This window comes from Phocoena phocoena, chromosome 3 (assembly GCF_963924675.1).
Source record: "Phocoena phocoena chromosome 3, mPhoPho1.1, whole genome shotgun sequence".
Classification (NCBI taxonomy): domain Eukaryota; kingdom Metazoa; phylum Chordata; class Mammalia; order Artiodactyla; family Phocoenidae; genus Phocoena; species Phocoena phocoena.
The window spans coordinates 159,815,524-159,841,215 of record NC_089221.1 but is presented as its reverse complement, the minus strand read 5'-3'; the positions used below and the strand labels follow the sequence as shown (position 1 = coordinate 159,841,215).

At 55.0% G+C, this 25,692-nt stretch overlaps 2 protein-coding genes across 5 annotated transcripts; both read left to right on the top strand.

Moving 5' to 3' along the window:
• The first annotated feature begins 2,913 nt into the window (after positions 1-2,913).
• Positions 2,914-9,050, top strand: PGLYRP2 (peptidoglycan recognition protein 2). The gene is made up of 6 exons (XM_065873778.1): positions 2,914-2,953; positions 4,476-4,577; positions 5,683-6,765; positions 7,085-7,295; positions 7,903-8,200; positions 8,991-9,050. Exons 1-6 carry the CDS (start codon positions 2,914-2,916, stop codon positions 9,048-9,050), a joined length of 1,794 nt encoding a protein of 597 aa, XP_065729850.1.
• A 2,253-nt stretch (positions 9,051-11,303) lies between these two features.
• Positions 11,304-22,305, top strand: RASAL3 (RAS protein activator like 3). 4 transcript variants are annotated; one of them, XM_065874090.1, is made up of 19 exons: positions 11,478-11,799; positions 14,053-14,064; positions 14,216-14,346; positions 14,511-14,589; positions 14,692-14,753; positions 15,117-15,187; positions 15,737-15,863; positions 15,949-16,047; positions 16,505-17,047; positions 17,382-17,526; positions 17,780-17,895; positions 17,944-17,960; positions 18,774-19,031; positions 19,119-19,320; positions 19,428-19,546; positions 20,470-20,860; positions 21,145-21,302; positions 21,826-21,889; positions 21,995-22,138. In XM_065874090.1, the coding sequence occupies exons 1-19, from the start codon at positions 11,478-11,480 to the stop codon at positions 22,136-22,138; spliced, it is 3,060 nt and encodes a 1,019-aa protein (XP_065730162.1). The 4 variants fall into 4 exon arrangements, with proteins under 4 accessions (XP_065730164.1, XP_065730162.1, XP_065730165.1 ...); XM_065874092.1 differs by lacking the exons at positions 14,053-14,064; positions 17,944-17,960 and adding an exon at positions 11,304-11,334 and having other exon boundaries at positions 11,465-11,799; positions 17,780-17,924; positions 18,795-19,031; positions 21,995-22,305; XM_065874093.1 differs by lacking the exon at positions 17,944-17,960 and having other exon boundaries at positions 15,117-15,150; positions 15,733-15,863; positions 17,780-17,924; positions 18,795-19,031.
• Positions 22,306-25,692: the final 3,387 nt, after the last annotated feature.

Sequence of the window (25,692 nt, the reverse complement as noted above, 5' to 3'; positions counted from 1 at the left end):
TTAAATGGTTCACTTTATGTTAGGTGGATTTCACCTTGAAAAAAAAACAAAAAAAATTGTTTACAAAACAGATAGTCAATACATAAGCTGTGGTTTGCCCAGTCTTGCTTTAAAATGTCTCTTCTATGTGGCACATATATACAATGGAATATTACTCAGCCATAAAAAAGAATGAAACTGGGCTTCCCTGGTGGCGTAGTGGTTGAGAGTCCGCCTGCCAATGCAGGGGACATGGATTCGTGCCCCGGTCCGGGAAGATCCCACATGCCGTGGAGCGGCTGGGCCCGTGAGCCATGGCCACTGAGCCTGCGCGTCCGGAGCCTGTGCTCCGCAACGGGAGAGGCCACAGCAGTGAGAGGCCCGCGTACTGCAAAAAAAAAAGAATGAAACTGAGTTATTTGTAGTGAGGTGGATGGACCTAGAGTCTGTCATACAGAGTGAAATAAGTCAGAAAGAGAAAAACAAATACCGTATGCTAACACATATATATGGAATTTTAAAAAGCGGTACTGGTGAACCTAGTGGCAGGGCAGGAATAAAGACGCAGATGTAGAGAATGGACTTGAGGACAGTGTGGGAAGGGGAAGCTGGGAGAAAGTGAGAGAGTAGCATTGACATATATACACTACCAAATGTAAAATAGTTAGCTAGTGGGAAGCAGCTGCATAGCACAGGGAGATCAGCTCGGTGATTTGTGACCACCTAGAGGGGTGGGATAGGGAGGGTGGGAGGGAGGCTCAAGAGGGAGGGGATATGGGGATATATGTATACATATAGCTGATTCACTTTGTTATATAGCAGAAACTAACACAACATTGTAAAGCATTTATACTCCAATAAAGGTGTGAAAAAATTAAAAAATAATAAAAACATCACTTTATGTTAGGTGAATTTCACCTTGAAAAAAAAACAAAAAATATTGTTTACAAAAGAGATAGTCAATCCATAGGCTGTGGTTTGCCTAGTCTTGCTTTAAAACATCTCTTCAGTGTGGCACATATATACAATGGAATATTACATCTCTTCACAAAACCCAGAGCTGAATTTTAAAATGTAGGCATATACAAAACATGGAAACAACCTAAATGTCCATCGACAGATGAATGGATAAAGAAGAAGTGGTACATATATACAATGGAATACTACTCAGTCATAAAAAGGGATGAAATAATCCATTTGTAGCAACATGGATATGACTAGAGATTATCATACTAAGTGAAGTAAGTCAGAGAAAGACAAATACCATATGATATCACTTATATGTAGAATCTAAAATATGGCACAAATAACCTATCTACAAAACAGAAACAGACTCACAGACATAGGGAACAGACTTGTGGTTGCCAAGGGGGATGGGGGTGGGGGAGGGAAGGACTGGGAGTTTGGGATTAGCAAATGTAAACTGTTATATATAGGATGAATAAACAAGGTCCTACTGTATAGCACTGGGAACTATATTCAGTATCCTGTGATAAATCATAATAGAAAAGAATATTTTAAAAAAGAACGTCTCAGGACTTCCCTGGCGTTCCAGTGGTTAAGACTCTGCACTACCACTGCAGGGGGCACAGGTTCAATCCCTGGTCAGGGAAATAGGATCCCACATGCCATAAGGTGTGGCCAAAAAAACAAAAGAATGTCTCTATGTGTATAACTGAGTCACTTTGCTGTACAGCAGAGATTGGCACGACATTGTAAATCAACTATATTTCAATTTAAAAAATTAAATTTAAAAAAATGTAGGCATATAAAATCTTATCTCAGAGAACTGCACACAAGTTTTTATTATTATTATCAGGGTCTTCATTATTATTATCATTACTGTTACCAAAATGAATGTTATTAACTCTGATCTTGGCCCCAAGCCCAGCCCTGCCCCGCCCCGCCCCAAGTTCCTTTTCCTCTGGCCTCTGGCCTCTGGCCTCGATCCCAGGTTCACTTCAGATCCAGAGCCCAGGGTTCTGTCTTTCTGTGCCAATGCTACCTCCATTAGAGATGACCCCAGGCCCTGGGTACTCTTATGAGACCCCTGGTCTGTCTGCAGCCTGGAGGGGCCTTGACATATCCTGGCAGTGGGCCTCATGAAGTGGGAAGGAAGCAGGGGCGGGGAATGACTCATCATGGGAATCCCAGCCTTTGTGCTGCCTCCCAGGCCCAGCCAAGACCAGGTGCGTTGGTGTGTGGGTGTCTGCATGTGTGTGTTTCAGAGCCTAACCTCACATTGACCCCACATCCTCAATCAGGTCTACTCAACAGTCACTCCCTGCTACCCATCTGGTCCCTGACCTGTGGTGGGCATTTCTGGACATCCCAAGAGAATTCAACATCTCCTAGTCTGGGGGAGATGGAACCAGACAGAGAAACTCTAGACCTTGTATGGACAGGTCTGGGTCAAAGGTAGGAATCCCGGGCTAGGGAGCCAGAATGGGAGAAGTGGGGAGCCGGGGGTAATCAAGGAGCCTTCCTGAAGGAAGGGTCCTACCCAAGAATGTCACAAATCCCAGATAGACCCTGAGGGAAATGTTGGCTGGCCATGTCATGTCCCTGACTCCAATACAACCCAGCTCCTACCACAAACTTCAAGGTTTAAACAGGTATCAAGGCTGCCCATCTGGCTGGCCCAAGAATTACTGGGTGTGAAGTTGCTCTGTAGCCAGTCTGCAAACACTTGCCCAGCATGAAGAGTCATAATTACTCTGACCCTGACCTAGCCACAGGATAGTGAAAACATGCACTGGTCTTGGAGCCTTCCCCAGGTTCTAGCTATGTGACCTAGCACAAGTTACTTAACATCTCTGAGCTCACCCTCCTGCTGGGTAAAATGAGCATAAATTGGCAGTTAGATAAAATGGTAAGGGTCTCTCCACAGCCACAATCAGTGGGAGAATCAGAGGGACAAACCCAAGGTCCATGATGCCACATCAAGGTCATTCCCAGACCAAGCAGACATTAGGTGAGGATCTCGTGTGACAGTTACCCCGCAACATCCTGGGGGCTACCCCCTGGTGGATGTAGGGCCTGGATGAAGGTAAAGCAAGGGAGGCACAAAGACAGGATCAGAATTCCCGATTTTTCCTTTCACTTCTGGCTCCAAGATGTCTAAGCACAGCACTGCCCCTGACCCTGTCTTTATTAAAGTGTTGATATTTTGTTCATCATGGATTTTTTTTGCATTTCTTTTAGTCTTTTAAAACATGGTGCTAGAATATTATTTATCTTGATGGCTGAGATTTTCGGCACCACCTTAAATTTTACACCCTCACTCTCCTCACTCTAGTCCTGCACCGGATGGACACACAGCCCACATCTTCCACGTGGTTCTATGAGGCAGAGCCCCTGACCCCAAATCCTCAGAAACTGGGACATGGAGGAGGAGATTTCCTCAGAATCTCCTGGGGAGCAGCCTCTATTCATCCTCCTCTCTTAGCATCTAACTCTGTGAGCCCCTACTGTGTGTCCAGCTTTGTGCTAGGCCATGCTGAGTGCCCAGAAAGAGGACACTCAATATCTAAGTAGGTCCCCTGGGGAATCCCAGGCCTGGCTTAGCCTGGGCACTCCCAGGCCCGCCCAAGGCCCGCCCTGTGCTGAGTGCTCAGGCCGGTGGGTCTCCTGGAAATTCCCCAGGCTAGTTTCGAGATGGGAGGCCAACAGTGAAGTAATTTACACGGCAGCCCCAGCCATGATAAGCCCATCCCACCTGATGCTGGATAAAGAGGAGGAGGGCTCTCTTCAGCAGGACTTGGCCACAGGCACTAGAGGAAGAGGGAGGACCCCTCACTGCCAACCCAGGTGAGCCCAGAAGTCCGCTCCGGGGACAAAGCCAGGGTCCCAAACACCCCAGCCCAATTCCTGCTCTCAACTACCACTGGTAGCTTGGGATCCGGAGCTGGAATGAGATGAGAGATGACATCTTCAGGTCCCCCTACGCTACTTCAACAAAAACAATCCTCATCCCCTGCACTCAACCTCTGCCTGAGGCTAAAGTGCTGACATCAAAGAAGGCAGACGGCAGTGCGGCAGTGCAGAGTTCAGGCCTCTCCTTCTCTCCTCACCCTCATCACAGCCAGTCTTACCAGTCGGGCAGGCACCTGAGAGTCCCCTCTGGTGGCCAGAAGCAGCTACAGAACGATCACCATAGGAAGGGTGGATCGCTGCATTAGCCTCAGTTTACCTCTCCTGGGGAATGGGCAGAGTTTGCTGGAATCTGAACTACCTAGTTTCCAGGCCACTCCTGCAATGCGCTTGGCTTACTGACCATTGACCTCACCCTGGGAGGAACAGGATAGGATGGGGGAAGCCCCTGAGACCCAGATGACGTTGAGCCAGGGCACTCTGTACCCACGCCACCACTGCCTCCCGCCCACAGCTCTGCAAGTGGCAGCCGTGTCATTCACCGCTGGACTTTGACAGTAGCCAAAGGCACTCTCAGTTCTCCATGCTTGTCTCCTTCCAGCTCTGCCAAAGTCTCCACTGAGGTAAACTGGATACTTCCCCTGGAAACTGGAAGCCCACAATGGTGGTCCAGGCTATCCTATGGATCCTGTACGGATTGCTGCTGCAGCCGGAGCCAGGCACAGGTAGGTCAAAAGGCAGAGGCCTGAGGCCAGGACTCTTATTTCAGCAGAAGTATACTGCTGCCCCGCTGTGTCCAGCCCTGTACAGGGTGAGGCTAGATCCAGGAGGCCCCAGTCTCAAGGAACCTCCAGTCTGGGAACACAGATGCTCCCAGCCCCATAGGATCAGGGCAAGGGTTGGGGGAAGAAACTGGGGCCAAAAGAGCAAAAATCAGGAAGGCTTCCTGCAGGAGGGGATGTAGATCTAGGACAGGAAGAAGAATTTTACTTGGTGGTGAAGCAGGAAAGGATATTTTAGGCAGAGAGAAGAACAAAGTTATAGATGAATCACTGAGTGAACTGTCTGGAGAAGAACCTGAATTCCAGCAGTCAGCAGAGTGTAAGGATTAAGACTTCCTGTGTTCAAATCCTGCCTCTGCCACTTCCTAGCTATGTGATCTTAGGTAGATAATTTAACCTCTCCACGTTCATAGGGTCCTTGTGAAGATTGACTGGGTTGTTATATAAGTCACCTAGAATGGTGCCTGGCACATAGTAAAGGTTTAATTATTCAACAACACACCCCAGCTCTGAGTCCCAGACTTCTAAGTTCTAAGTTCAGCCATAGATATTTCTCCCACAAGGCACAGGCCCACCCTCCCCTGGACATCCTTTGAGACACCTTTCCCTCTAAAATTCCCCAAACTCCAATTCATCATGAAAAACGGTCCATCTTTCCCTCAAAATATCTGGAGACTCTGACCACTCTTGTCCATCACAGCGTCACCATCCTGGCTTCAGCCACCTTCATTGCTTACCTCCAAACTCTCTCCCCTTCTCTACTCTGGTCCCCCCAAAATCTATTCTCCACACGGCACTCAAAGGAGCAATCAGAATTCCAACTTGGCCATGTATCTCTCCTGCTCATGAACCTGCCATGGCTCCCCAGTGCTCGCTGATAGTCTAAGCTCCTTAACCTGTTGTCTGTGCCTCAGTTTCCTCACCTACACAAGGACAATGATTGCCCAACAAAGAGCAGGGGGCATTGAGAAGATGTAGAAACGGCAGGGGGAGGCTCAGTAACAGGTGGTGCTGGGCTGCTGGGCTAATACCATCCCTCCTCCTTCAGCGACCCTGCCCCTGCTCATGGACTCTGTCATCCAGGCACTGGCTGAGCTCGAGCAGAAGGCACCAGCCACCGAGGCTGGCCACACTGCCTCTGCATGGCTGCTGTCAGCCCAGGACTCTTGTGCCCACAACCCTCTCCAACACTTCTTGCTGGAGGAACAGAGTCTCAAGACCACCATGCTGGATCCTCCTTCACTGAGCCCAGAGCTTCAAGGCCTGACCATGGAGGTGGCGAGACATGGTGTGTGGGACGGGAAGGAATGCGGGGTGGTGCTGGCGTCCGATGGCTCAACCGTGGCTGTGGAGCCTCTTCTGGCAGGGCTGGAGGCAGGGCTGCAGGGGAACAGGGTCGTAAACCTGCCTTTAGACAGCACGGACACCCCTCCGGATGCTGACGTCACCTTTCCTGACTTTGGAGCCACGGTTCCTGATGTAAGAGCCACCTCCCCAGGACTCAGGGATACCTCTTCAGATGTCACCTGGGCAGATGTCGGAGCTGTGTCTCCAAATGTTAGAGCCACAGATCTAGATGTCCAAGTCACCTCTCCAGATGTCCAAGCCTCCTCAGCAGATACCAAAGCCAAGTTCCCAACCACTGTGGACAGCCTCCTAGTGGTCACCCTGGCCAGAGACCTGGGCCTGAACTTCCTCCAGGGCCCTCAGACCTGGAGCCATTCACTGGGAACGGAGGGTTGCTGGGACCAGCTCTCTCTTCCCCGGACCTTCACGCTCCTGGACCCTGAAGCATCAACCCTCACCACGGCCTTCCTCAATGGTGCCCTGGATGGGGCCCTCCTTGGAGACTACCTGAGCCGGTCCCCTGAGCCCCGGCCACCCCTCAGCCACCTGCTGAGCCAGTACTATGGAGCCGGGGTAGCGGGAGACCCAGGATTTCGCAGCAACTTCCGACGGCAGAACGGAGCTGCTCTGACTCCAACTCCCATTCTGACCCAGCAGGTATGGGGGGCCCTCATCCTGCTGCAGAGACTGGAGCCAGCACACCCTCACCTTCAGGGTATGAGCCAAGAACAGCTGGCACAGGTGGCCACCCACGCTACCAAGGAGTTCACTGAGGCCTTCCTAGGTGAGAAGGGCCCCCACCCCCTGTAATGCTCCTTCTCACATATACAGACATTCTCAGTGCCCCACAGGTCAGGAGGATATAGGACTGGGGGATTCCAGAGTGGGCAATAAGGGCTTTGGCTGGGAGGCCAACAGGACTAGGATGCTGTGAGATTTAGTTAAGTTAGATCCCAATGGGGGCCAGTGTGGTGTGAGACTGAACTGTCCCCAAATCTGGGAGGAGACTGAAGGGATGATCCTTATATGCACTCTTAGTGTGGGAGGAGGCGGCAGGCAGAGAAACGCTTGCTTACTCCCGTGCTGGACTCTCTTCCTCTCAGGGTGTCCAGCCATCCACCCACGTTGCCGCTGGGGCGCGGCCCCGTACCAGGGCCGTCCGACGCCGCTGCAGCTGCCGCTCGGGTTCTTGTATGTACACCACACATACATGCCCGCGTCACCCTGCACGGACTTTGAGCGCTGCGCCGCCGACATGCGCTCTATGCAGCGCTTCCACCAGTATACTCGCGGCTGGGACGACATAGGCTACAGGTGGGCGGCAACCTGCAAGTCGCTGGCAGGGCGGACCAAGTGGTGGTGCAGTGTAGAGCCTGGGGGCGCAGAGCCAGACTGAGGGGGCGGGGTTTGGACCTGAGCGAAGCTGGCAAGGAGTTTAGGGTGGGTGGAGCCAATGTGGAGAGGGGAGCGGCCTAGACTAGGGTCCGGGCCTTAACAGGGACCAGAAATAGCTCAACAGTGGGATTCCCGAGTTTGGGGTGGGAACTAGGAAAGGAGTCCGGACTTGGGAGAGGAGCAGGACCTGTGGTAGCGGCTGAGTCTGGGACGGGGCAGTGATGGGATATGACCTAAAACAGAAAAGGGCTCTGAATTGGGCAGGAGTTGGACTTGAGACAATGGGGAGGGAGCTGGGTAGAAAGAGATGAGGCCAATGTTGGGGGCAGATCCAGAGAAACGGGACGGTTTCTGGGGTGGCATTAGGTCGGGGAGTGGGACACGGCTGGACGGGGTAGAGTCAGCGCGACCGGGCGGGACTTGGGGTGGCGGCGGCCCTTGGCACAGGTGCGGAAACTGGGGTAGAGGGCCAGATGAGAGCCGGGGCCTCACGCCGAGTGGTGCATGCTTCCCTCTATCCTCGCAGTTTCGTGGTGGGCTCAGACGGCTACGTGTACGAGGGCCGCGGCTGGCACTGGGTGGGTGCGCACACACTCGGCCACAACTCCCGCGGCTTCGGTGTGGCCTTGATAGGCAATTACACTGCGGAGCTGCCCGCAGAGGCCGCGCTGCGCGCGGTGCGCGACGAGCTCCCGCGCTGCGCTGTGCGCGCCGGCTTCCTGCGGCCAGGCTACGCGCTGCTCGGCCACCGCCAGCTCGTGCGCACTGACTGCCCTGGCGACGCGCTCTTCAACCAGCTGCGCACCTGGCCGCACTTCGACAAGGTGAGTCCCCGACGCCTGCACTACCTCGGCCTGAGGCCCATCTGTCCACACAAGCTCAGCACGGCCCCTGATCCCTGCCTGTTTGCCTAACCTCAGCAGGCCCCTCACTCCTTCCTGTAACCCTGTGCCCACACAGCCTCAGTCAGGACCCTGAACCCCATTGCAGCTCGTCTGTTCAGGCAATCTAGACTCAGACTCCAGTCATTCTGCTTGCAATATAGCCTACCCACCCTGCCACTCTGTCTGCACAACCTCATCCCAGCCACCCAAACTTGCCCTCATCCTTGCCCCCTACCCAAAGCCCCGCCCCTACCCATCCACACAACACTGACCCAGACTGTGACCCTCTACAGAAAACCCTTTTACCTGCACAGCTTCTGTCCAGCCCCTAACCTAGTATTGCAATCCTCTGCTCAGACAATCTCAGAGTCTCAGAGAGACAATCCTCTCCTGAGGATGCTTGCTAGCCCCAGCCTTCCTGACCCTTGATGACAACCCTTACGCTGGAGCAATCCAGGCCCAGTCAGCACAACCTCAGCCTGATGACTGCACCCCAACCTCTGATCATGATCACAAAAACGCCTCTATAACATCCCTGTGCTATCTAGCTCTACCTTCAAGCTACCACTCCATTTCATTTGGCTGGCCTGCAGTTGGCATTGTACCTGCCCCCTCACTTTGGGCCCCTGTCCTCTTACCATCTAGGGTGCCACCATGAGGAAGGCAGACCCAGCCCCACGACCCCTCACCCACCCCACCACCAAACCTCACACTCCCTTGTCTTTTTTAGAATGTGAAACCAAGAACTGCCAGGAGGGCCTCTAGGAGATCCAGGAGGGCCTCTAGGTGATCCAGTTGGAGGCCACCTCCAACGATCCTGCTAGCCACAGACCTCCAATAAAGAGACCATGGGAAGAAAGCCTGTGTCCATGCATCATCTGCGTTTGCACATTCTGTCTTAGTTTAGGGTTGCCCAGAAGCAGACCCTGGGACAAGAATCCTTGTTGATAAGTAGTTCTCTGAGCAGTGATCCCAGGACATATCAGCTGAGGAATAAGGAATTGACACAGGGAAGGGAAGGCAGCTGGGAAAGGGTGCTTTATCAGGCATGTGGGTATGGGAGGCACGTGGAGCTCAATCCCACCAGGGACCTTTGGGGGATAGTGTCGGTCACACACCGCGGAGTCATCCCACTCAAAGGGCAAGGCAGCTGGAGTACTGATCCTCCAATTTCCATAGTCATTGGCTGAGGGCTGCTCCCAGGACAGTGTTAATGTGTTGGCACTTTGGGACTGCTTGTTGCACGGGCAGTGTGGACTCCACCTGTAAGAGAAAGTCCTCCAGCCAAAATGCAGGGAGTTGGGAGTGGGGCCAGTATGCAGTGAAGTGGTACAGGCTCAGAGATATGGTAGAACACAGGGAGACTCTACCTGTATGTGCAGTGAGTGGACTGAGTGTGGTAAGAATGAGGTGGGCATAGCTAAGGTATGTGCACCCGCAAGAACATGTCCAGCACCAGGAAAAGGATTTTTGACCCTCGCTGAAGACCCTTTTCCTCAGGACAGGTTATAGAATGTTCAAGGCCCAGTGCGAAATGAAACATGCAGGCCCTGTCCAAAAAGTTAAATCAAGCGCAATGCAGAGCCCTTCTGAGCCCGGTGACTGCACAGGTCACATGCTCACGAAGGCAGTCCTACCCATCCCACCCTGTGAATTCCGGTCACGCTTGCCTTTGCACAAGCTGTTCCTTCTACCTGGCATGTTCTTCCCATGGCCAGCTCCTTCTCATGCTCAGCCCTCCTGGATTTTTCCAGCTCAAAGTGCATCACTTCTGCTCAGCCCCTACTCTACTCTGTCTATTTGCTTCCAAGTCTTCACCAGCTAGAAATGTCCTGCATTCATGTTCAAGATTTGTCTCTCTCGCTGTACTGTGAGCTCCAGGAAGGCAGGAACCAAGTTTATTTTGTTCCCTGTAGCTTTTCCAGTACCCAGCACTTAGTAGGCATTCAGGAAACATTTGCTGAATAAACAAAGTGTCCCATTATAAGCCTTCTGAAACTGATGTTATCACCTTGTACAAATCAGGAAACCAAGGCTCTGAGAGAGGAAATCACTTGCCTGAGGTCACACAGTGAGAGAAGGACCAGCTGGCACTCAAACCCACTCTGGGGCCAGTGGGCCAGGATTCTACTGACTCTCGAGTTATCTCACTTATTACTCAGGACAGCATTTGGCCACCTCTTTTTTCAAGTAAATACTTATTGTGGTATAATAGAGATACAAGAAAGGGCACCAAAATGTGTGGTTAATGAATTTTCACAACAGAACATACCCATGTAATCAACACCCAGCTCAAGAAATAGAACAGGTTAAATTTCTATTATGTGAATTTCACCTCAATTTAAAAAAAAAAAAAAAACCCGCCATGATCAGCTACCAGAAGCCTCCGTTGTGCTTCCCCACCTCCCCAGTCTCTAGCCCTTCCAAAGGAAACCAATATCCTGAATTGTTAAACAGAGTTTTGCCTGCTTTGGAACTTCGTATAAATGGAACCACACAGTGTTTACTCTTCATTCTTTGGGTTTTTTTGCTCAACGTTGCGATTCATCTGAGTTCAATCCTTCTTATTGATACATAATATCCCACTGTGTAAAGAGACCACAATTTATTCATTCTACAGTAGATGCACACTTGGGCTGTTTTCCATTTGGCGCTATTATGAATAGCGCTGGTGGGCATGTCTGTTGGGTGTACACCTAGCAGTGGAACTGCTGGGTCGGAGGAGAAGGGTGTGGTCAATGTTCATAGGTCACCACAGTTTTCCAACTTGGATGAATCAGTCTACACTCTGACCAGCAGTAGATGAGAGTTCCAGCATTTAGTCAGCATGTGCCCGTTTTGCAGAGGAGGCCACTGAGGCTCAGAGAGGGGCATGTGCTTCCTCCTGGTCAGTGAGAGATTCTGAGTCCTGCTCTGTCACCTCCTCTCTTCTTGCATCCTGCCCCCACTGTGCCCTCCCAGCTTGGCTGTGGGGTGGGGTGGGACAGACGGGGTCACGTGGAGTTGCGTTCAGCGGGAGGAAGCCAGGCAGGGTGCAGACGGCTGCTGATTCTGGGGCTGGTCAGGAAATCAAGGTAAGAGAGGGAGTGCATATGGCCCCCAAGGGGGTTCCCTGGGGGCAGAGCTGAGAGTAGGGAAGGGGCCAAGATGAAGACAACATGTGGGCAGACACTGGGCAGAATTGTCACCCTATCATCCCCCCAGGAGAATCTCTGCCATGGACCCACCTTCGCCGAGCCTGGCCTCCCAAACCCAGCCAGCAGCCCCATCGCCGCTAACCTCCTACCACTGGCACTCAGGAGGTTGTGGGGAGAAGGGGGCTGGAGGGTCCCGCTGGGGCCGCCTTGCAGGATGGGGGAGGGCGCTGAGCCACCAGGAGCCCACAGTCAGCAGCCAGCCGGCCCCTCGCTCGCTGTTTCGTCGTGTCCTCTCTGCGCCCCACAAGGAGTCGCGCTCGAGCCGCCTCCGAATATCCAAGACCCTCTGGGGAAAGCATAAGAGCCCACCGCTGGAGTCAGAACCAGAGCCAGAGATCTCAGGTACATGGCTCCCCCACCCAGGCTGGGAGGCCCGGATGCTTGGGTTTTGTCTGCCTCCGGAGCATCAGCCTTACAGACACAGGAAGTTGTGGGGAGTGCAAAAGCCCGACAGGAAGTGGCTGGGGCCCGGCTGGCTGCCCTCTTCTCTCTCTCCCCCTTACCCAGGGCCTGGGCATGGTGGGAGTGGCTAGGGACCTGTGAGCTGGGGGTCCAGCCCTGGGAAGGGACAGGGAATAGACTGATGGTAGCACGGTCCAGATGCCAAATGGCTCTTGGCCCCAGTAGGTCTCTCCTCACATTCAGTGGCCCAGGCTTATTCTCTCCTGCCTGGATACCCATCTCTGCTGCCTCCTGCTCTCCTGTCTTCCAGCCTCCGTGTCTTAGTTTCTTCACTTCCTTGAGCCTCAGCTTCCCCATAAGTTAAATGGGAATCGTGATTCCTGCCTTGAAGGATATATTATTTCATTCGTTCATTCATTCATTCAAACAGAGGTCTGTGAGCATTTACTGCGTTCTAGGCCCGCCCTGATTTAGACACTGAGGACACAGCAGTGAACAAAACAGACGAGACTGCCTGCCCTGTGGAGCTCATAGTGTAGTGGGTGTGACAGACAGTAAACAAACAAGAAAATGACACATGGGGCTAAGTGTCACACAGAGGGATCTAGAAGAGTAAAGGATATCATGAGAATTGGAGCTCATGAATGTAACGCTGGCCTAGGACTCAGCACATTTTATGTGATCCGTGAACAAGTGGGAATCATCATTTATTCCCCTGGTGGTAAAACAATGGGACAGACAGGTAATCTGGGTGGCCTGATCCAGCCCTCCTATTCCCGGAAGCTCATCTGATCCTCATCATTCATATTCCCATTTTGCAGAGGCATCCCTTCAGCCCCCTCCACGGTATCAGGTATTGCCCACGCCATAGCATCCAGTGAGAGCTCTCTAACAAGCAGACCTGCTCCTCCCCTACTCAAACACCTCCCATGGCTCCTTATACCTCCAGGATAAAACCCCAGCTCTTCTAACTGACACCCAAAGCCCTGCACTAGTCTCTTCCTGAACCTTCCCCTCCAGCCTCCAAGCCCTCCAAGCCCTTCTCACCCCTCCCTTTATTTCCCTGGGCCAGGCCATGTGCCACCTCCCAGGCTTTGCTCAAGCCATTCATGCCACGATCTCCTCCATCTTTGTCAAAACCCAATCTGTTATTCAAGACCCATTGCAGGGGACTTCCCTGGTGGTCCAGTGGTTAAGACTCCACGCTTCCACTGCAGGGGGCTCAGGTTCTATCCCTAGTTGGGGAACTAAGATCCCACATGCCACGCAGCATGGCCAAGAAATTAGAGAAAAAAAAAAAAAAAGACCCATTGTAAACTTACTCTCTCTGGGAGGCCTTCCTACTGCACCTCTCCCAACCCTGCCCTTCTTCTGTTCCTTTCTCAAACTTTGAACACTTTTCCCTTTAGACTTGTTATTTATGTAAGGAACCAAGGCTGCTGTCCTGTTTTTGAACCTCTTGGACCTGCCCACTGTCTTGCTTAAGAGAAGGATGCTTGTATGTACACGACCCTTGAGTATGGGCTCTGTTAGTGCCAGCCAGGCCCTGGAACAAAGGCTTAGTTTCCTTGAAGGAAACTATGAAAAGGAAAGAAGGAAAATTAGCAAGTAATGTTATTTCCATTTTCAGTGCATTTCTCGCAGTGAGATCAGACCACCACAAGGCTGAACCCTCCCGGAAGATCTGTTGCAACCTTTGCCTTTGTTCTTTATTTATCATGCATTTAAAATGAGATGCAGAAGCATTTAACATACTATGTAAATATGGACCTCTTAAAATTAAAATTTCATTGGAAATGCTTTCAATTCAGCAACATCTTAGCTATTTGTTAGTTCTTTTGTGTTGTCTTATCAAAGTTTAATAGATACAGTTCCATAGTTGTTGATGCGTTTGCGTGTATGTTCGATTTGTGTAAAGATGGTACTAAGTCAATTAAAAAAGAGAGAGAGAGAAGAATGCTTGTATCCGAAGCCCAGCTCAGGGACTCACAAGCTGTGTGACCCTGGGCAAGTCATCCAATTTCTATGTGTTTTCAGTTTCCTCCTTGGTAAAATGGGTGTTATAATAGCCCATCGAATGGCTTTTGGAGGATTAAATGAGAGGTGTGTGAAGCAGTAAACACAGTACGCGGGGCACATAGTCGGTGGGGCTGTGTCCACCACCCATCACCAGCCATGGTTAGTGGAGACAAGGCCCGGAGAGGGGTGGAGGCTTGTCCAACACCTGACATGGCTGCTGGGTGGGTTGGGAAGAGGGGGCACTTAGGAGGGAACCCCTGATGAGCCTTGGTGAGTGGAGAGGTTGTTCTGAGGGAGAAAGGACTCCCACATCCCCAGCACCTCCTCCTCTACCCAGAGCCTGAGCCGAAGCTGGAGCCCCCTGCCCCACAGATCCCAGAGGCCCCCCCACCCGACGTGCCCATCTGGAACATCGGGGCCTTCACCCTATTTGATGGGAGGCTGGTGCTGCTTGGGGGTGAGGAGGAGGTAAGAGGGGGCACCTGGGCAAGGGGAGGGAAGGAGAGGAAGGAAGAGAGACAGAACAGTGGTAACGGCAGGGGATGAGGGGGCATAACAGAAAGGCGTCTGCCTCTCCCTCTGTCTGTCTGCCTGCCTCTCCTTTCTGACCACCCACTCTTTTGGGGGGACAGCGTCCTTGCAGGCCCCGTGTGGGGAGCGCTAGTTCCGAGGGCAGCATCCAGGTGGCCTTGGGGAACCTCAGGGATCCAGGTAAGCTTGAGAGATGGGGGCTGGGGATTTGGGAGCCTCTCAAGGTGGGGCAGAATCCACGATGATCCCACCCCCCAACCTTCCACCCCTGACCACCCACAGATCGGATCTCTGGAAAGACCGAGCCAGAGGCTGCTGGCCCCAACGAGGTCCACAACATTCGGGTAAGTGGGGGGTGGAGGGGAGAGCAAAGACTTTCTGACCTTCAGAGGTGAAAGGGGGACTCTTCCTGGGTGATCTTAGGCAGGTCACTGACCCTCTCAGGATCATAGTGTCCATATCTGTCAAACGGAGCCAGAAAGAGAAGCTCCTTCTTGGGGCTGTTTATGAAAAGTCCATAGAGAATGTAGGAAAGCATATGATTGGTGCTTTAGAAATGGGAGCTGTTGATTGCCTTTAATATTCCTGCTAATATAGCCTGAGGTTGTGATCCCTCGAGACCAACAGATCTTCCAGGACACCCTGGGGGGAAGGGAGCTGAGGAGGGAACACAGGGTTCTGCCCAGCTGACATCCCCCTCCCCACAGGGGCTGCTCAAGCGGCTGAAAGAGAAGAAAAAGGCCAAATCGGAGCTAGGAGCCAATGCTTCCCAGGATGGGTAAGGGTCTCTGAGGAGCTGGAGGGGCTGGGATTCAACATTGCCCCTCCCCCTCCTCCTGCCTATAATTCTGACTTTCACCAAATATCCCCTGTGGCCCTCTGTGTCCTGCCCCATGTTGGGCAATGCTGGGGCCACCGAAAGACCCTTAGCATTGAGCCAGCCCTCTGTTGAATGGTGGGGGCAGAGTCTGACACAATAACTCTACAACTGCAGCTGAGTCAACACCTTGGTCTGGGAGTGTCAGGGAAGGGACACTTGAGCTGAGATCTGAAGGACAGATGGAAGTTAACTAGGCCGAAAGGGTCAGGAAAAGCATTCCAGGCAGAGGGAACAGCAAGTGCAAAGGTCAAGAGGACGGATGAAGTGACAAAAACAAGGCCAGTGTGACTGGAGTTCAGACAGTGAATTAAGTGTCAAAAGGAGGATTCAAGTCCAATTTAGGTTCAAGTCCCTCCTGACTTCCACCCTTCAGGCTGTAAGGGGTAGTTGGGGTGGGGGAGGGGTAGTGGGTAGGAATGACAGCTTGTTCATGTGCGCCTTCACCAGACCCCCCAGTGCTCTGGGCTCTCGGGAATCGCTGGCCAAGCTTTCGGAACTGGACCTGGGCGCCGAGCGGGACGTGCGGGTCTGGCCACTGCACCCCAGCCTCCTGGAGGAGCCCCACTGCTTCCAGGTACGTGCAGGCAACTCTCCGCCTCGCCTGACCCTTTGGCTCCACCCTTGGTCTCAACCGCACGCTGGATGCCCCTCCTCAACAGGTAACGTGGGCGGGCGGGAGCCGCTGCTTCTCCTGTCGCTCGGCTGCTGAGAGAGACCGCTGGATAGAGGACATTCGTCGCCACTTCCAGCCTAGTCAGGTCGGTAGTGCGCAAGGTCGGACCTGGAGACCCCTCCCACAGCCCGGGCCCCGCCCCTTCCACCCACCCCAAATCCCACTCGCCCCAAAACCTTGCCCCTTGGACACACCTGCCCCCCTACACTTTTGCAGCCACTCCGAGATCCTCCCCCCCACTTGCATCTATTACCAGCCCCTTGCACAGCTCGGATTGTATTCAATCCGAGCCCTATTTGCACCCCAGGCAGTCTCCAAGTCCCCACCCCGCGGCTACTCCTCCATGCCCTAGAGCCCTGATCTCTCCGGGAGAGCCCAGAAAAGCTAGAGGGTTTCCGCATAGCCATCTTGGGCACCCCCGTGGCCTCACTGTCTTCCCCCAGGGGCCCAGCGACCCCCTGGGAGCACGGGCCCCGTTCTTCACCTCTGGTGCCCGATGTGGAGCACAGACGCCACGCTCCCGCCCCTACTCCGGTCCGCAGGACAACATTGAGCGGGAAGAGACGTGGCTGAGCGTGTGGGTGCACGAAGTGAAGGGGCTGCCCCGGGCGGCGGCGGGGGCGCCGGGAGTGCGCGCGGAGCTGTGGCTGGACGGCGCGCTGCTGGCTCGCACAACTCCGAGGGCTGGCCCGGGCCAGCTCTTCTGGGCGGAACGCTTCCACTTTGAGGCGCTGCCGCCCGCGCGTCGCCTGTCGTTGCGGCTACGCGGAGCGGGCCCGGGGGACGCGGTGCTGGGCCGCGTGGCCTTGGCGCTGGAAGAGTTAGGCGTCCCCCGCGCGCCCGCCGCGGGCCTGGAGCGCTGGTTCCCGCTTCTCGGGGCGCCAGCGGGCGCGGCGCTGCGGGCACGAATCCGGGCGCGGCGCCTGCGCGTGCTGCCCTCTGAACGCTACAAGGAGCTGGCTGAGTTCCTCACTTTCCACTACGCGCGCCTCTGCGGGGCGCTCGAGCTCGCGCTGTCCGCTCAGGCCAAGGAAGAGCTGGCGGCTGCCATGGTGCGCGTGCTGCGGGCCACCGGCCGGGCTCAGGTGCGGCGCTGCGACGGGACGAACCCGGGTGACCAGGGGCTGACCGATCGCGCGCTCCAGGGGGGAGTTGGTGGGGACAATACCAGAGTGGCACTTTCGAGGGGCTGGGCAGCTTGAGGGGCGGGGTCTGAGCTGAGCCTCTGCACTGCGAGGCCCAAGTTTGCGCTTGGAGGGGTGGAGGTTCCGGCCTGTTAAGAGCCCCAGCAGCGAGGGCTGGGCCTGGACAGCAGCTATGAGGAGTGGGCCTGTGCCCCAGGGGTGAGGGACCCACCAAGGGCAGGGATTCCCCCTGACTCAGTCTGCGCCCAACGCATTGTAACCGCACTATGCCCAGGCACTGGTGACAGACCTGGGCACCGCAGAGCTGGCACGCAGTGGAGGCCGTGAGGCTCTTCTGTTCCGGGAAAACACATTGGCCACCAAGGCCATCGATGAGTACATGAAGCTGGTAGCACAGGATTACCTCCAAAAGACACTGGGTAAGCAGAGTGGGGCAGGGGTCAGAGGCCTAGCTGAGCCGGCTAGGACACCCCAGGGGAGATCTGAGAATCCTTGAGTAACTTGGATTCTGGTAGCGGGTGGTGCCCTGGGGATGCTCAGATCCTAGAAGGAATCAGGGGTTTCCCAAGATTTTAGGTGCCTCCAGAGTAATTTGGAGATAGAACTGGAGGCTGGGTGCTGTGGGTTGTGGTGGTCACGGGCTGGCCCCTCTCTGGCTGTGCTGGACTGCAGGACAGGTCGTGCGGCGTCTCTGTGCCTCCACTGAGGACTGTGAGGTGAACCCCAGCAAGTGCCCGGCCTCAGAGCTGCCCCAGCACCAGATCAGACTGCGAAACAGCTGCAAGGAGGTCTTTGAGAGCATCATCCACTCTTACGAGTGAGAATCAGGGCCCCAGAACCCGAGCCTAACCCTGCCTCTTAGCCACTGTGCTAACCCTGACTCCCGATTAGGGTTTCCAGATAAAATACAGGATGCCCAGTTAAATGTGATACCATATTTGGGACATGCTTACACTAAAAAAAGTGTTCATTTTTAAAATCTGAAATTCAGGTTTAACTGTTGATCCTAAAGTTTTATTTGCTAAATTTGGCAACCCATTCCCAATATCATGCTACCTAACCCCAAGTAACCTGGGACCAAATTCTTTGTCTTCTAAACTACAGGTGACCCCATACCCTAATTCCATGCCACCTGACCCCAATTAACATAGGATCTCACTCCTATGACCTCTGACTCCAGTAATGGCATACCCCCAATTCCATGATCCCTGACCTTAAGTAACATTGTGTCCCAAATCCCATGTAACTGGGATTCCTAAGATTCTAATTCCTTGACCTCTGACCCTAGGTTAACCTGTATGCCTAATCCCATGCCATCTAGGATATCAATCTCATGATTTCTGAACCTAGGTGACCCTGTAACCCCAATCCCATCCTATTTCATATCATGTCTGGCACCCCAATTTCATGTCCAGTCATAGCTACACCCCAAGCTCATGGCCTCCATCCTCATGTGAACCTGTACCCCCAAATCTAAGATCACTGACTCCAGAAGTCACGACGATAACTACACCACAAACAAACCCTGACCCTAAATGGACCTATAACCCCAAGCATCATTATCCCCAATGTCTTCAATCCTGACCCAGAATGCCGGTGTCTCCTGACACCTGACCGTAGCACTTTGATCATCCATGAACTTTATGCCCATATCCTCCCACTCTGACCATTGTCTTTTCTGCCCCAGCTGGTTCCCAGCAGAGCTGGGCACTGTGTTCTCAGGCTGGCGAGAAGCATGCAAGGCACGTGGCTCTGAGGCACTGGGGTACCGCCTAGTGTGTGCCTCTCTCTTCCTGCGGCTCCTGTGTCCTGCCATTCTTTCACCCAGCCTCTTTGGCCTAGCGCCAGAGCACCCGGCACCTGGCCCAGCCCGCACCCTCACGCTGATCGCCAAGGTCATCCAGAACCTCGCCAACCATGCTCCGTGAGTCCTGGTAGGCTGGGAGGCCATGCTGGGGCCGTGGGGGTAGCAGATGCCTGACCTGACCCACCCAGTTGGGCCTTGATCTAGGTTTGGTGAGAAGGAGGCCTACATGAGCTTCATGAATAGCTTCCTGGAGGATCATGGACCTGCCATGCAACGCTTCCTGGACCAGGTGGCCATGGTGGATGTGCACACAGCACCCAGTGGTTACCAGGGCAGCAGTGACCTGGCCCTCCAGCTGGCAGTCCTGCATGCCCAGCTTTGTACCATCTTTGCTGAACTTGACCAGGTGTGGCCTGAGCCCAAAGCCCAGAATATGAGGTAGGGAGGCAAGAGAGTAGGGAGCCTCTGGTCCTGGAGAGCTTGCTCAGCATCCTCCCTGCATTGCTTTACCAGGCAACCCGTGACAGCCTGGAACCACTGCCCACCATCCTGAGTGCCATCGAGGAGGGCCGACCTGTACCTGTGTCTGTGCCAATGCGTCTTGCACCACCTCCGGCCCAGGTCCATTCCAGGTAACCTACCTGCCTCAAGTCTGATCCAGTTCTGACGGGTAGGAGCAGGGGAAGGGCCAAAGGCATCACAGGGTCAAACTGTGGTCAGAGATGAAGACAGGATCATGTCAGGGGTCAGAGACAACAGGGTCACGTTGGGGTCAGTGTCAGAAGCAGTGTAGGATGGAGGTCAGAGGCTGGAGACAGGATCATCTCGGGGTCAGGAAGAGGCTCACAGTACAGTCAGAGGGCGGGCACAGGGTCAGATTGGAATCTGAGGTGGGGATTAAGCATTGCAGAGATCAGGGAGAGGTCACATCTGGGGTCAGAGAGAAAGTGACATTGTGGTCAGCAATGAGGGGCAGGTTTCAGTGAGAGGTTGTGGATAGGGTCAAATCAGGGGTCAGAGTGGGTCAGAAGGATGTTGAGACACATCATCAAGGGTCAGGGACAGGTTCATATTGCAAACAGGTCGGGCCCAGGGTCAGATGGGGTCAAGGGTTATGGACAGAGTCATTTTGGAGGTCAGAAGTCAGGGACTATGTTCTTTCAGGAGGCTGAGACAGGGTGAGTTTAAGGTCAGAGACTGGGAACAAGACGGAGTCAGATTGGGAAGGAAGAGGGTACAGTTGTGAGCAGAGGCCAAGCTCAGGCAAACTGGAAGCAGAGGTTACAGAGAGGCTCAAGCCAAGGGTAACACTGTGTCAGAGTCCAGGGACAACGCTAGAAAGAAATCAGAGGTTAGATTGACGTTGTGTCAAAGGTCATAGAAGGGACAGTATTGTCAGAAGTCCAGGACAGGATCAGAAGTCAAAATGTGATCCCTTCAGCAATAGGGTCACACAGAAGTAAAAGATCGGGGCGGGGTTATTTCTGGTCAGAGGTAGAGATGCAGTCCGCTCAGGAACCGGTGGAGCGTCTGAGCTCCCCCATCCCACCCCCAGCATCTCTGCAGGAGAGAAGCCTGGCTTTCTGGCCCCCCGAGACCTCCCCAAGCACACCCCTCTCATCTCCAAGAGCCAGTCCCTGCGCAGCGTTCACGGCGCAGGTAGTTGGGCCCGGCCACGGCCGGACGAGGAGCAGCCCCCGCGGCAGCCTCGGCCGGTGCAGCGCACGCAGAGCGTCCCGGCTGGCCGCCCCGCTCGCCACCGCCCGTCTGCAGGGCCGCGGCCGCGACCCAAAGGCTCCCTACGCACGGGACCCGTGCCCCGCGGCCGGCCCTGGACCGGAACCTCAGCATCGCTGCCTCGGAAGCCGTCGGTTCCCTGGCAGCGCCAGCTGGACCAGCCACGGGACAGAGACCAAACGCTGGGCACCCACCGACCCATGGGCAAGGTGAGGTACAGCCCAGGTGCGCCCGCACACAGAGTGGGGAGACAGGATTGGAAAAAGACTGAAAGATGGGCAGGTCTCGGTTCAAATACCGAGCTTGCTGTGCTGTGTGACCCAGGCATAACCCAACCCTCTCTGAGCCTCAGTTTCCTCTTCTGTACAATTAGGGCATCGTTCCCCAATAGGCAGGGCGGTGAGGAGGCAGAGCACGGGGTACAGGGAGGTCAGGGTCCTTGGGGAGAAGAGGCGGGACGATGGCTCAGGTTACAGCTGCTCCCTCCCCACAGATGACGGAGCTGCAGTGCGAGGTGGCCGCCCTGCGCCAGGATCAGAAGGCGCTGTCCGGCCTCGTGGAGTCACTCGGCACCCACATCCGGGCCTTGAGCGAGCAGCAGGAGCAGCTTCGGAGCCAGCTTCAGAACCTGGCTACCAGGCTCCGAGAAGGGTAAGCCCCGCACTCCCCACTAGCTCCGCCCCCAGGTGGGCTTTCTATTAAAGAGATCGGCTCAGGCCCCGCCTCCCAGTCAGTCCCACCCAAATCATGTCTGTCACGGCCACGCCCCCTCTGCAAGACCCGCCCCAACACACCTAAGACCCGCCTCTTGAGCTCCACCAGCCCCAAATACCTGGGAGGGCCTTTCGTCCAGTCCCTCAGTCAGCTTCTCCCACACAGATTGGGACAGACCCACTATCTCTTAGTCTGGGCATTCCCCCATCCCTCTCGTGACCCAACTCAGGACTAGCCAAGACCCGCCTCCAACGGTTGGTTGGTTTGTCCTTTCATCATATTACGGTCCAGGCTCTAATTCAGCAGCCCCTTCTTCAGACTGATCTAGGCCCCACCCCCCAGCCTGGATAAACCCCGCCTCCATTCCAAGCTTCGCCCCCGAGCCCCTGACTCTCCTACCAAGAGCGGGAGGGATGTTCCTCAGCCTCTGACTCTTTCCCTTTGCCCCTGATCCCCACAGGACCGCGAAGTTGGATCCAGAGCGCGATCCTCCAACCAATGAGGGCCACAGGCTGAAAAGTCTGGTGAGACCCCTGCCCGAGCCCTGGGGCATATCTGGGCTGGGTAAGGGAACAAGAGTTGGGTGCAACCCTCCCCCGGCTCTGAGTCCACTGCCGCTGCCTCCCCAGGAGTGCCGCCTGGCCGAGATAGAGAGTACTCAGGCCCAGGTGAGGGAGACCATTCAGAGCCTGCAGCTTCTTCCCAGGACATCGGGGTCCCAGAGCCAGCCCCTGCCCCTCAAAGCACCCTGCATCAACGGAGACACCACTTGAGCTGCGCACTCGGCCCTACGTGTTCTGGGAGCAGAGAGAAAGCGGTCTTAGGGGCCTTTCCAACCCCTGCCTCAAACCCACGTGGCCTGCAGTAAGGAGTGGAGCTGTAGGTGCCAACCAGTCTGGCACTATCAGGTTGCCCAGTAAAATCTTGATTTCAGTAAAAAATTGATGGGTTTTTTTTGCGCCTAAGTGTTGCCAATCAGAAAGCAACCTCCCCCCCCCATTCAGCTCTCCCAAACTCTCCCCTAATTGGAGGTCTCAGGGGAGGGGAGTGATATAGGGAGAGTCTCACCAGCTGTGTGACCTTAGGCCCTCACTCTCTCAGAGCCTTGATTTCCTCATTTGTAAAATGGATCTAAAGTCCCTTACACAGTAGAAGACCCATAGTTTAAAGTGTTCAGTAAAAGGCATTTGTCATTGTTAGGGGCAGCACTTGCTTCTCAGTGAAGCCCAGATCCCACCTCTACTAATTCCCAGGTCCCAGACGAGAGCATCTCCCTAGGACCCCAAATCCCACACCAGCTCCCTCATGCAGTGAGGGCGTGGGTCTGGGAGGCAAATGAAGGAAGGGGTGGGTAGGTGTGGAGATGGTTAAGCTCTGCGAGTGGTCACTGGGAAAATGAGTGGGCATTTGAATAATGGGTGGGTGGATGGGTGAGGGATAGGGTGGGTAGGACAAAAGGCAGATGAATAGGTTAGCATTTGCTGGATGTTTGCCCTGGTAGGTGATTAGTTGAGTACGTGGTTAGCTGGGATGGGTATGTCTGCCTAGAGAAGGTCTGGATGGTAATAGGAAATAAACATTTGAATTAATTAAGTGGTTATATGTATTGCATGTACACTTGTTGAGGTCTCCTGAGACTCTTGAGCTGAGCAGTGGGGAAACAATAATATACTAGATACACAGACTCCTGTTCTCATGGAACTTACCCTCTACTGGAGAAGACAAACAAACAAACATGCAATTGATGGTTGGGTGAATGGGTGACTGGGTGAAAGGATTATGTGTAGAGATGGGTGGATGCTTGCTTGGTTGTTTGGATAAGTAGGTATTTACTTGGGTAGTGGATGGATGAGTATGTAGATGGGAGGTTAATGGTTGGTTTGAGTGGGTATTTGGATGGAGGGATGGATGGATTGACAGGTGGTTGGAGGAGTGGGTGGATAGGTGGTTGGTTAGTTGACTGGATGGGTAGATGAGTGGTTGATCCACTGAATGTGTGGATGAATGGGTGGGGAGATGGATGGGTGGTTGGACATGTGGATGGGTGGTGGGTGGGCGAAGCAGCAGTCCTATTATGTGCGCATTATAGGGTAGTCCTAGTGACTGTGAACCTAGTGACTGTGAACCTGGGGGTTGGGTGGAGAAGGGGGTCTTACACTGGGGACCTAGGGCAGCTCTAGGGGCATGGAGGTACTGAAGTTCACTGTGCATAATGAGGAAGGAGGGAATGAGCTTGTGGTTGGAACGTAGCTGATTGGGAGCAGGGGACTGCAGGCTAAGGCTTCGCCATGTGGAGTCCTCAATAGTGACCTATGAATGACCCACGGGGGAACTTCCCTGCCCCCTCCCCACTCTTCTGGTGCTATTAGCAGTCCTAGCATTGGAAGAACCAGTGGGGTGATGAAGAGCCATTGAGGGCAGGAGGACAAGAATGTTGTCATGGTAACAGAGCCTCTCCCTGGACTCTCAAGCCGCGCGGGCCCTTTAAGGGCCACCCGACTGGCCACTCCCAACATGGCGGCGCGGCTGCTAGCTGCCCCCCCACCGAGGTGGAGCAGGCGGGGGTGGGGGTGAGGGAGTGCCCCCGGACCTCCCCATCATGGCGGCGCGGCGGGGCTGTCGCGCTGAGGTCACGGCGGCGCGCCGGGGGGGCGGGGCGGCGGGGGGAGCGATTTAAAGGGACAATGTCCCCCGAGCGGTGGAGGCGGCGGCGGCTGCGGAGGCCGCGACACCGGCACCGGGAGCGGCGAGGACCGTAGCGGCAGCGACGGCCGCACCAAAGAAGGGAGCTCCGAGCCCCGGCGCCCAGCCGGCGGCGCCGACTCCCCGGTGAGGCCCGGCCCGGCCTGGGGAGCCCGCGGGCGGGGCGGAGCCGGCACGGGGAGGGGGAGGCCCGGGCCGGGCAGGGCCAGGCGGGACCCCCCGGGGCGGGGGGCGGGGGCGGGGCCTGCAGGGGCGGGGCCTTGTCGGGGGCGGGGCCGCACAGGTTGGGGGGAGGAGCGGGGGTCTTGGGGCAGGTGTCCCCCCTACCTCGGCGCGTCCCGCGGGGTCTCCCGCCCCGGGGTGCACGGGCGGAGGGCGCATCTCCCGGACCCTGGCGCCCCGAGGGGTGCGCTGGCGCGGCGCCGCCACCACCCCTGCGACCCCCGGGGGTGTCCAGGAGGGAGCCCTCCTCCCCACGCTGCCAAAGTGCTCCGAAGTTGCGGTCCCGCCCGTTCCCCGCGGGCAGTGTCCACCCGGTGGGCACCCGCAAGTGCTTCCTTGGGGCCTGGGCAGGGACCCCCCACCACAACGGCCAGTCCACGGACGGGCCCCCTGGGAGCCTCCAGGCCCCCGAGGGCAGCGCCTGCAGCCAGGCCTGGAGCCCCGGCCCCGCCCCGGTTGCCTGGGCTCGGCCTCCCACCATCTCCCTGGGGAGGGCGCCTCATTCCTGCCCTTCACTTTCCGCCGTTACCTTGAAGGTATTTATAGGTGGAGAAGACAGCCCCCACCCCCACAGCCTCCCCAGGGTCCTCATTTCTGGACCAGGAGCCCCATCCTTCCCTTTTGCCCTCAGACTAAAGAGATCTTGGCAGGGTGGGATGAAGGAACCCAGGCTGGGTATGCATGAGGGGTAATGTTGGGGTGAAGCGAGGGGGTTTAATGCTGGGGTCACTTGAGGCTGAGTGTGAGGGTGAAGGGGTTAATGCTGGAGAATCCTAAGGTTGTGTGTGGAAGGAGGGTTGGAGTGTGGGAAAAGTGCAGGGGTAACTGATACAGGCAACAGAAGCAAGAAAAGTGCAGGGGTAATGATGGGGGGGGGGGACTTGAGACAGTGTATAGGATCAGAGTGTAGAAGTGGCCGGGATTCGGGATTCGAGCTGAGGCATGCGCACAGGATATGCACGTGCATGGAAGTGAGGGCACAATTGGGGAAAGTGCAGCGGTGTATGAATGAAGGGAGCCATCAAGAAGTGATAGGATTAATGCTGCAAGAAAACAAGGTAGCTGAGTGTGCATGTTGTAAAATGGGGTAAACTGAGGCAGTGCAGGATCTGTGTAAAGAGAGGAGTCATGGATGGGGAGACTGAGGCATGCTGAGGTTAGGGACCTTTGGGATACAATGTGTGAGGATGGGGCCTCAGTACCATGTACTTGCTCACCTGTGCTGGGAGGTAAACTGAGGCACTGAGCTGCAAGCGTGAGGACTGGGGCTTCAAGGAAGGAGAAACTGAGGTAGACTGCGTGCCTTTCCTACCTCCCCTAAGCACCTGTCTCTCTGCCCCCAGACCTACAATGCCTCACTGAGCCAGGCGGGCAGCTGAGTGGAGCCAAGCAGAGAGCATCT